Source organism: Macrobrachium rosenbergii, chromosome 4 (assembly GCF_040412425.1).
Source record: "Macrobrachium rosenbergii isolate ZJJX-2024 chromosome 4, ASM4041242v1, whole genome shotgun sequence".
NCBI lineage: Eukaryota > Metazoa > Arthropoda > Malacostraca > Decapoda > Palaemonidae > Macrobrachium > Macrobrachium rosenbergii.
The window spans coordinates 42,246,599-42,258,170 of record NC_089744.1 but is presented as its reverse complement, the minus strand read 5'-3'; the positions used below and the strand labels follow the sequence as shown (position 1 = coordinate 42,258,170).

The following is an 11,572-nucleotide window of genomic DNA, read 5'->3' as shown; positions in this document are numbered from 1 at the left end:
ACGATAGTGGGATCCTGAAGGAAACGGATGAACTTTCGAAGCCTTCCCTACACGGGATACCTGAACATGACAAATTTTTAAAGTAATTTGTATTTTCCTAACATACAAACCTGAGGTCTTTACATAAGGGGATTAACTTTCAGCGAGCTGGAAATCTGGCCAGTAAACTTTTGCAAGGAGGTATGGCAACAGTTAACGATGGTAGGGGTGGAAGCACCGCCCACCGTCAGTATACACAAAAACCTGCCTTGTCTCAGTTACACACCATCTGAAAGACTAATACATTACAACATTCCAAGAAATTGTATTGTCAAAAGTAAAAAGAAATATATTCAAACACAGAAGAGGCAGTTGAATGGCAGGACAGAGAAATAAACACACATCTATACTAGACTGCGGCCAAAAGTAAACTGCGTAGAACTGATTGTATACCCACTTGGTGGGTGGTGCTTCCGCCCCTACCATCTGTAACTGTTGCCATATTACCTTGCAGAAGTTTAATGGCTGGATTTCCACCTTGCTGAAAGTTCCCCATATGTAAAGACCAAGGGTTTGTTTTTGTGTAGGAACAAGTACAAATTTTTATTCAGAATTATCTATTAGTAAAAATTTCAAATTTTTTTTACCTTGTGTGGAAAAATAAGGATGAAGAAAAATTACTAACTTGCCAGTAGTTTATACTCAGACTATCTGAGATTCCCTGATCAGTCATGGAAAGTGTACAGGTGATCAAGGTTACTTTTCCACGATGATTGTAAGTACAAGAGAATAACTGACTCAAGGTATTGAAAAATCTTAACACATTAAACATGTTTATTAAATTGGACTTATAAACTTTAGCAGCATAACAGTGAAAACTATAAAACAACTATCATCAAATAGAAGAAAACAATGAGAAAATCTATTTAAAGCTTTTTGGAATTTCCTCTCTGAAAAAATAACTAAGGATTTTTGTATTATTTGCAAAACTATTACCAAGAGTGAAGTAGATATTTTTTCATCTTTACATCCAAATTTTCTATATTACTTGGAAAAAACAGAAAGGAAGGAATGACAAATCAACATATCAGTACTTTCCCGAGATGGGAATTCACACAGCACATTTTGCACGTTTTATATTATAGACTACTTCCCAGTCATTAAATGAACATCCTTACAAAATATAAAATACCAAAGTTTCATACTACTTAATGAGTGAACAACATACTGAAAAGGGCTACACTTTCTGAGCCAAATACAAAGTGTGCAAAGATAAAGTATTTTCTATTGATATCTATAAGGTACAGTAAAATGTATGCTTCCTTGTACAAATCAGCTTGAAAACTCAAAAGTCTTATCTGGATACGTAGCAAAGTGTAAAATACTTCAATCATTACATGATCTTACGTACAGCAGTTATTGTGTGGAATGTTTTCTTAATGGTCCATATTTCACAATTCATATATGAAGGATTATTCTAGATAAAAAGTTTAACAATTTAAAAAATTATACTATCATACATAACCTAATGATCTACGATCTAATTTCTTTATACTCTGTATAAATTCAAAACTGCTGGTAAGCAGTAAAAATTAAATCTTTAAGGAATTTCTTGGCTGATAGTCACCTTAAATAAAAAAATTAGCTTATTAAATATCTCAGATGACAGCCTTCATCTTAAACGACATAAAATTAACTTAAAATAAGATCAACTGAAATAAATTTTAGTTGTCAATAAAAAATATATAAAATCTATTTATATATATACAAAATCTCATCACAAAACTTTTTGCCAAGTAGCAGGCAAGGTCACTCAGGTATTTATTCTTTAAGGACAAACAATCCTCAGCATTACAAAAATATCTCTTAAATGGAATAAACATTAAATCTTTTCTTACCCAAGATCACAATATACCACAGATATATTACAAGCATAAAGGCACTTACTTTCCACCTGCAAAGTCACACATCAAAAGCTATTACTATCAATACTGAATTTTAATTTTGATTTCTTCTCAACAACCGTACCCTAAAATAAGTATTCTATTTCAGCATTCAGTCTCTGGTTTACCTCGACAAGAATGACTGAACTATTCCGATGTAGCAATTCTCAACATACCAACAAAACCATGATTCTACATCAATGTTCACTTTCTGGTTTGCCTCAGCATGAATGACAAAACTATTCTGATGTAGTAATACATAAACATTTCATCCTAGACAGCACATACCTGAGAAACCCTACTGTGACAAGCATGCTTTAACAGACTCTTTCTCCATCTCTGAACACATTCATATAGTTCCTTAAATCTAGATGCCCCCTTACTTAAAGAACTGGGAAGTTATTCCAGCTTATGCTGCATCCAAGACAGCAAGGCAGTCCTTCAAACCAAGCACTTCAAGACAACCTCTGAGCTTCTCTATTGTGACACCCTGGAAGGAGAAAAGAAAATCAGTTCAAACTTTCAATAAGGAACATGTTCAACAAATTATGTGTTAGTGTTTCTTTCTATTTCAATAGCATACAACAGAAACTTCATAACTGCTAGCAGTTCATTAAACGGACATAAAAAAAAAAAAAAGAGCGAGTTTCCTGGTTAACCTTAAGAAGGTTTTCTCCCAATCCTAATAAATATCAAAACTATTTTCAAGCATAAAACACCTAGTATATTTTATAGAAAAACCCCTAGTTATAAATAACCACTTTAACCAGACCACCTAGTTGTAATACTTTAAATCTCACAGGACTGGCACGAAGGATTTGTCATATAGTAACATTAATATTTTGAACAAATAGATTTTTCCTTCAATTACTTGGTACATCAAAAACAATGAATACTGAAATTTCTTCGTATCCAAAACTTGAAATCTGCTGGACAATCACATATAATACGCTAAAACTATTGGACATTCATATAAAACAGACTTCAACTATCATGAAACTTCGATGTTTTTGTGGAGGAGATGACCATTTCTATGTTTTAGTTGAACAAGTTTACATGTTATATCAATCTTTTATGCAATTTTACAAAAGTGATAGATACTAAATAGAAACCTCCAATGGGCTTTAAACTCATATTAACCAAGGCATGTAAAAGAAAATCAAAGCTAAACCATATATGCTAAAGACTTTTCATCAAATATTTAAAGTGTTACTATTTCAACAAAAGTTTAAACAAAACATGTAATGAAAATAACAGCAGCTTCCTAACATGGAATAAGAAAAATAACAAAGGGAAGAAGCATTACTGCTACAATGAATTCACTGCATTTCTAGACTTTCAAGGGGACTGCCCAAAGGAAACTGGAGAAGGGTCAAATTAAAAGAGCTACGAAAGAAGGAACAAAAAGGGAATGGATGAAAAACAAAAGGCAGAAAGCAATGCAGCTGGGGCCAAAAGGGAAGCTGCAAGGAACCTTTAACACCATCTACAGTACATGAAAGTTTACCAAAATTGGCAATCCTTATGGGGAATATAATTAAATCAACTTATAACTACAGGTGTGCATCACAGTAAGCTGGTGGAGAAATTCTACCTTGGTGCTTCACAACATAAATCATAGCTTTCAAGAAACTGCCAGCTCTCCAACTACTAACCATACCTTTCAACAAATTAAACACCACCGTATGTCAGTAATGAAAGGCTCCTTACCAATTAAAATTATTCAAAACTAAAAAATGGACTAGCCTCAATGTAAGCAGCATATGACAAAGGAAAACTGTAAGAAACAAAGTTATCTTCGTTGGTTGTACCAAGTCTAGAAGGCCATATCAAGCCTCTTATTGAAATTGGAATTGGAATATAAAATTTAGGCCACAGGTCAAGCACTGGGACTATGGTAACTCAGTACTGAAAAGAATGTTGGTTCTCTTTACACCTATCACCACTTACAGGTTACCTTTAGGAAAAAGTACTTCCTGGCATAAGGCTGACTCAATACAAACAAGCAAACCCTACAAGAAAATATTCAACATTACGACAAAACGCTGATATACATCAGATGGGTGTATGTTATCTAACAGTAGACCTCATCATATACCCACAAGTCAAAAATTTCTTAAGCAAAATCTCAGATACACTTAAGCTGAAAGGAAATACTGTAGCCTATTAAAAGCCAAATACAAAAATGCAATAAATTACATAAAAAAAAAGTACCTGACACATTGGGGAGACCAACCTTAACATTGCTGCACAAAGCAATTGTTACGTCTATCCAAGACTTTGGATGTCAGATATACAGTTCAGCCTCAAATACAAGTCAGCAAATTTCAATATAAAATTTTCTCCAGTAATAGAATTACCTTCTTGGACTATGCCTGAGATACACACTTGTAATATTTATCCAAAAACCATGCATATACCCTGAATATCATGCTGCAGAACATGTAAGATGCAAAGGTTCATTATGCATTATACACTAATGGGTCCATACCTGCATAAGGAATGGGATTTGTAGTCATATCACCCAGCAAAATATACCAATTTTCCATGTTAACAAAGCTTTTGTGTATACAACAGAATTACATGCAACAGGATATGCCATTAAAATTACTGAAAATATACGACCACAGAAATTTTAAATTTTTAGTGACTAGAAGTGCTATAGAAACTTCCAGAATTAAAATACCCTTGCACAAAAAATAAAACAAAACCAAAGCTGGAATTAATATGACCAGCTTATGCATACACATTCTTAAGTGCCATTATAATCAATGTTTGGCAGAATGTGAAACAATGAACATGATAGTAACATATTAAAGAAATCATGCCTCATGATGGAATTCATCATATCAAAAGGAAATAAACATACAGTAAAAGTAATTTTGATCCAATCTTTTTATGTATTAATATTAACAGTTAAAATATTTTAGAGTGAATGCCCATAATATGATTGACAACAAATGTCAAGTTTTTCAAATACATCAGTTAAAAAGAAATTCTGTCAGAATCTCCATTTCCAATTAACCCAATTACCAATTTTTTTTTTAAAGAACTGTAATTTAATTAAAATCTAAACCTTATCATTAAATCTAAACATTATTAATGAAGAAAAATCCCTCTGGTCAGACCTGTGAGAACTTACTGAGTTACCTCATGATCTATTTACACTACTTAATAATGAAAAAATAAAAGAGGAAACCCAAAATAACTGGTAAAATGCACTCTTATCTCATGACCTTCAGAATGATCCTAGAGATTATGAACCATAAAAACTACTATACTTGATAGTTATCAAGTAAAAAAAGGGTTAAACTGTTCAACTATCTTAAGACATTAACATTGAATATGGTAACTTAAGCATTCTTTTAATGCTTGAGAATTTTCAATACAATCCACTCTTGCATACAAAACTATATGTGGATTTTATTTAAAGGGTAAATTACTTAAAATGAGCAAATATTCATGTAGAAAAACCTACAGGACATTCTTTCATACCAAGCTCCACAGGATAGAATGTTTATATGAAATAAAGAGAAAATAAATGTCACACACACAACTATGATAATCAACACAAACATACAAAAACAAAAAATTAGAAATCCTCAAGCCTTTCTGAAATAGCATTGCAACTTTTCAACTTAACATTAGCATCAACGTTGCCAAGAAGAGTACTACACAACTGAACAATGAAAAGAAAGATTTCTAATACTGGGTACAGAGTGAAGCACCAGAACAGAATGTGTATTGTCGATGCTATTGCACAGCAAGAGGCACACACTGTTTTCTAGCTTGCAAGGACTATGGGTGCTAACATAGAGCCCAGCTGAAAAAAAAAGCCTCAAAAAGAGCTAATCATGATTCTAAGGGAATTTACCTCTTGGCATAAATTTACTACTTTTTTCTCTCAATGTTGACTATGATATATAAGTATATAGGTTTTTTATCCCATCTTTCCACAATTACAAAAAACAATACTTAATGATGGAAAGGAAATAATAACCAAATTAATGGATTCGTCCACAGTTACTCTGACTGGAATGAGCAAAGTTATGAAAATATCCCTGCATTCATATACAGTATTTTTTGAGGCTCTCACAGTTGGAGTGAAAGACTGAATTGCCTATAATTACTGGTGCCATAAATATAAACAAATTCCTCAAAAAAAGACCATAGGTAGTACAGACGTAAAAAGCATGAGTAAGTATAAAAGCACACAGCAGTAGTTCCATAATGTAAATTAAACCTAGAGCGACTGCACAAACTAGGTACCTTACATAGATTCCTAAACCATCTAAACATTCACCAGGACATAAAGAAGCAGGGACTAGATATCCATTATCTACAATTCCACCACTGGTATGTACACTACATGATTCTATAGAGATTTCTTCCCATAAAACATGCCTATCACCTCCAAAACCCTAGCAAATTAGTCTTGCTAAAATAGTATTTCTTGCACAAATGTGTGAATACAACAAAAGATAAAAAAAGCTATTGTTCTCAATAAGAAAAATATTTATAAAAAATGAGGGACAAGTGACAGAAAGCTAATTTCTATGAGACCCAAGAACATGCATGACAACACACGTGTCCCCCATTTCATACCTATCAAGACATTACGGGACATATCGCTGCCAGAGAATTACACTGCAGATTATTATCGGACTTCCCCGGGCAGGTATTGTAGAACCTAACCTTCATATTGTCTGGCTGAAGGAGAAGTGAAGCTGGAGATGCCTCTCTGGATAGGTGAGGCACTAGGTAGTCTAGGTCTAGAAGTTGTGCCAGGTGACGCCATGTATCACCACTCAAGTGATTTGCCAAACTCCTGCGAATTCCAGCACTTAGATGGCCAACACTGGAAAATACCAACAATTTTTCACTTAATACTGTTTACATAAAAAATATCTTCCATGACTGCACTGCATCTAATAATCATTCTAAAACATTCTAATATGGGCAATCCAGATAAAACTACTGTACAATGCATGCACTGTACAAATATTTTTAAGACAGGCACTTGTAAACACATTTTTAAGACAACCTAAATCTAAAATGTACTGCTAAAACTTTAGTTATACGATTACTGCAATGTTGGTTGATTATTGTCAAATAGTGTATACCTAAACTAAGCAGCTAGTCTGTTAAAATGAAAAATACCTAATTAGAAAATAAACCTAGCTGTTTAAATATTCTGGAATGCAATGGAATATAAAATTTAGGTAAAAGGCCAAGTGCTGGGATGTATGAGGTCATTCAGTGCTGAATGCAAAATTGAGTGTTGAAAGGTTTAACAAGTGTAACATGAGAAAAACCTCGCAATTGCACTATGTAACAAGTGTTAGGACAGGGTAATAGCAAGTTTGAAAAATAAGAGAATATGAATGGGAGTACAGTAAAAGGAATGAAAGGGGGTGCACCTAGGAGCCGAAGGGATGCTGCAAAGAACTTTAAATAATGCCTACTGTGTACCATGTGAAGTGCACTGACAGCAATAACCCCCGTAAATATTGTAAGTGAATGTAATTTCTGAAAATGGCTGGAAACCTTAAATCTTTTCTAAACAACAAACATTAGAACCTGAGTCAGAGTACAATATTGTATGTGACTTGTGCATAGAAATGAATAAATAAAAATCCCATCTTTTCTACATTACTTCATGACTAGCTCAAAGCTGTGTTTACCTGTTCTCTGAATCCTTGGATGAATCTGGGCTTGAAATATCTGATACGGAAATATCAATACCAGATACAGATATATCAATGCCTGAGTCTCCCCCAAACTGTGCATTAGGTAACTTTGTTACTTCCTGTACTTCATTTGCTACTTCTGGCACTGAAGGCTCATCTGGAACCTCTCTCCTAAGGATTTCCAAGATCTGTAACATTAAAGTGAATTAGTCATAAATTCTGATCACTTTATATAACATGTTCAATATATGTCATTCTGGTATAACTTATCAAAAGGGCTTTTCTTATGATACAATAAATAAAAACTGAGGTGCTAAAGACTTTAAACTTGCCTGCGCTAAAAGTCTTGGCTTAAAACAGTCCAACATGCATTTATTTCTTGAAATACATGAATACTAATGCACTTTAACAAGCAAAATTTCTTAACTGAGACCTTTACCAGGATGCTTGTACAACTGGTTCATTGTTTTCATGCAATAAAAATGTTTACACAAGGTACCATAGATTTCCTGGTTAAGTACCAGTTTTCAATAGTACATAGTAAAAAAAAATTACTGACATACACTGGTAGGTTACTGCTAACTGGAGAGAGTTTTCCATGGAAGCATGGACTAGAGAAGATTGAAAATCAATGAATAAAAAACAAAAATGCAGCAACAGAAAAACACAATCAAGAAAGTGACCACTTGGATACTCCAGAAGTGTAGGGGTGCTCAGTGTTATGTATTGAACGTACAAATGGTGGAAGTAACAAGAAGACGACCTGTGGGCAAGTCCACAAAATCATGGAGAATGGACATAAACGAGAAACTGGACCAAATAGAAATTCAGGCACAGAAAGCACAAAACGGAAGAGGGGTGAGAACTCATTCCAAATACAGCAAATCTGATGTTGAAGTGCTAGAGAGTAACTAGGCATAAAATTTGAGGAAACCGCTGTTCTCATTGTATGCTAGTCTTTAATAATTTAGAAAAATCAGAAAAATCGATAGTGGCAAAACTAGGAATTATGAATAATGACCTCTCTATCATCACCAGCATAGTCCAGTGGTGTGTAACATTCTGCTTCCTCTTCTGATTCCTCCTCCTCTTCGTCCTCATCCTTTTTGGGGCTCTCCTCTTCCTCTTCCTCCTCCTCGGACTCTGATACTTTTTTTCTTCTTCGCAAGTAATTCTTGGCTTCAGGGTCAGCCTGAAAATATATATAAAAATAAACTTGAATATTGTGAATCAAATACAAAACTTATATAAACAAACATATAAATTGGGATCCCTCTTGTAATAAATTCATAAAATTAATCTGCAACATTCAATCCAATCCAAATCAACTACAAAGTCAATGGAGATAATGAAAATTTGGATTTATATAAACTTGACGCATTCTAGGTCATACAAAACTTTTGTTTTTACTGTAAAAATCCAAGAATTACTTACATTTGCTCTCATGAGTACTCTGCACATTTCAGGATCACGGGCTTGGGCTGCGAGGTGTAAAGCAGTGTTTCCATCGAAAAGACCAGCTTCTACGGTAATACTTGTCTGAAGAAATAGGACAATGGCAAAGTTATCTTACAAATGACATGCATAGCAAGGGGACCTTAAACTTCATTTTTTCCCCCTCTGTCATATAAAATAAAAAGACTGGTTTCAGATAAACAACACAATCTCAATATATAAAATCTATGCATTTCAGATTAACCTTCCATCTTGCTTTTAATTCTGGCATTCATTTGATTTTAAGTAACATTACCTACTCAGCAATGGTTTCAGAAAATTACATGAACCAGTAATTATTTCTGAAATGAAACTTAAGAAAAAATTACTGTCGTAATGTTTTTATCTCAATGGGACAATATGTTCCTCTTAATCAGTTTCATAATCCTGTTAGCTAAAATGCAGACTGCGATATACAGTTCATGACATATATAAGAATAAGACAGTTAACTTACATTTCTAATTAGATACTCGGCTATTCTGTGATGACCATACATTGCACATAAATGTAATGGATTTGCACCTCTCTTGTGCTCACACATGTGAACTTGTGCACCAGCATTGATCAAAATTCTCACAATATTCAGATTCCCACTTATGACAGCTAGATGTAAAGGAGTCTCACCTGGAAAACAAAAGTAAAAATAATCTATTGTAAAATTCTCCAAAACATTCATAATAATTTTTTTTTTAAACTCGGGAGATTTAATTTCTAAACTTCGAATCCTTTGATGTTACATCAAGAGGAAAAAAAATCAGTGCACCAAAGTACAAGGAACATTACCATTCATTTTAAGAACAGACAAAAACACTCAAAACCATAATTTTGCACATTTCATAAACACTAACCCTGATAATTATAAGCATTAATGGCTTGGGATACTGCTGATCGAGCTCCATTGATGGGTCGAGTCAGTAAAGCCTCAAGACAGCTGTGATCTTGAAGTTGGGCTGCTCTGTGCAAGGGTGTGTTTCCCCGTGCATCTGGAATGGATACATCACAGCCTGGAACAGCAACCAGCCTTCGGACCATAGTTAGTTCATTTCCACTTACAGCTTGATGCAAAGCCGTCTGAAATAGGGAGTTGATATAACTTTCCACAATAAAGAAAAATGTTAACTATTACACTAACATATTTATGAAACCTCTGACAAATTGAAAAATGAATTAAATACATTCAGTGGCACATCATTCTCAAAACACTACTGCCATTTAATTTTCAATGAGGAAGAATTGCTGCCATGTTAAAAGCAATAATGGCTTCCCAGTAATATTTAAAATAACCTCTCTAATATTAAATAGTCTATCAAATTACTGTTTAATAATAGAATTAAAACTATAAATAATGTATGTTACGTTCTCAAAAAAAGAGAAGGGGAAAGTGGGGAAAAGATCTCAAAGGGGCAGAATATAAAAAAGTTGACAATTGACAAAGGAAAAATCAAGTTGAAAATAAAAGAGGTAATGCAATGATAAAGGCAGTATTTTGAAAACATTCAACTTAAAGAAAATGAGCATAGACTACAGAATACTGGTGTAATAGAAAGAGCATAAGAGAACACCTGAGGAGGTTAAAAGATTCTCAGAACACAAAAATATGTAAATAAGTAACTTAATACAAGCAGTAGGAAAGCTGGTCATCCGTGAGCTTACTGGGTATATAACGGAAGAGGAGACAGGACCAAAAGTTTGAGAAAAGAGCCTTACAGTAATAATACAAAAGGAGAAGGGGATGCAATGTAATGCAAAAATTATAAGAGAACTATAACTACTTCAGCATGCTATGAAAATACTGGAAAAGGTGCTACAGCAAAGTTCATAAAATTGTTAAAATTGATAATTATCAGCTTGGCTTCCTGCCAGAGATAAACAACAGAAGCAGTCTCACAATATGGCAACTACAAGGAAGGTGCAACACAGAAAGGAAAAATTAGGCATTTGGCAGGGTACTGAGACAAATAATTAGGATAAATGGCCATTATAAAGGCAGAGGGTGTCAGATAGACTAATTAGGATAGTGAAGTTATTATACCATAGCACTTGATCTAGAGTGAAGACAGTAGCAGGTGTATCAGTAAAATTTCAAATGAATGTTGGCACCCATCAAGAATCAGCACTGAGCTCTTTGCTGTTTATCACAAAGGAAGAAGCTAAAAAGAAACATAGAAAAGGGAGCCTCCTTGTAACTGCTTCCTGCAGATGACGTAGTGCTAACTGCAAAATCAGAGGATGATGTGGTGAATAGGTGTAAATGGAAGAGCAGAATGGTGAACATGGGACCAAAAATCAACACAAGCAAAACACAACCTATAGGGGCTAGAAAACAGACTAAGGAAAATTACAATAAGGAAAGTGGCCTTTTGGTTGTTTTGGGAAAGGTAACAGATGGTGTTACAAGTGGTGGTCAGGATTACAATATACATGGAGTATGATGTTTTCGGATGCCTCAAGTACACTGAAAAGAA

The 11,572-nt window shown here is 34.0% G+C and overlaps 1 protein-coding gene across 30 annotated transcripts in view; it reads right to left on the bottom strand.

Moving 5' to 3' along the window:
* Nucleotides 1-799: 799 nt before the first annotated feature.
* LOC136833203 (nuclear factor NF-kappa-B p105 subunit-like) overlaps nucleotides 800-11,572 on the bottom strand; it is a 130,608-nt gene continuing 119,835 nt past the window's right edge. For 16 of the 30 annotated variants that reach the window (XM_067095071.1, XM_067095078.1, XM_067095143.1 and 13 more), the window contains exons 19-25: nucleotides 9,956-10,178; nucleotides 9,562-9,731; nucleotides 9,047-9,151; nucleotides 8,634-8,804; nucleotides 7,607-7,800; nucleotides 6,528-6,780; nucleotides 800-2,412 (exon numbers count right to left, since the gene is read on the bottom strand). In XM_067095071.1, the coding sequence (XP_066951172.1) occupies nucleotides 6,531-6,780; nucleotides 7,607-7,800; nucleotides 8,634-8,804; nucleotides 9,047-9,151; nucleotides 9,562-9,731; nucleotides 9,956-10,178 (1,113 nt within the window). In that variant the 3' untranslated portion in view covers nucleotides 800-2,412; nucleotides 6,528-6,530. The remainder of the gene's footprint in view (nucleotides 2,413-6,527; nucleotides 6,781-7,606; nucleotides 7,801-8,633; nucleotides 8,805-9,046; nucleotides 9,152-9,561; nucleotides 9,732-9,955; nucleotides 10,179-11,572) is intronic. The other 14 variants (XM_067095087.1, XM_067095095.1, XM_067095172.1 and 11 more) reach the window with 1 other exon arrangement.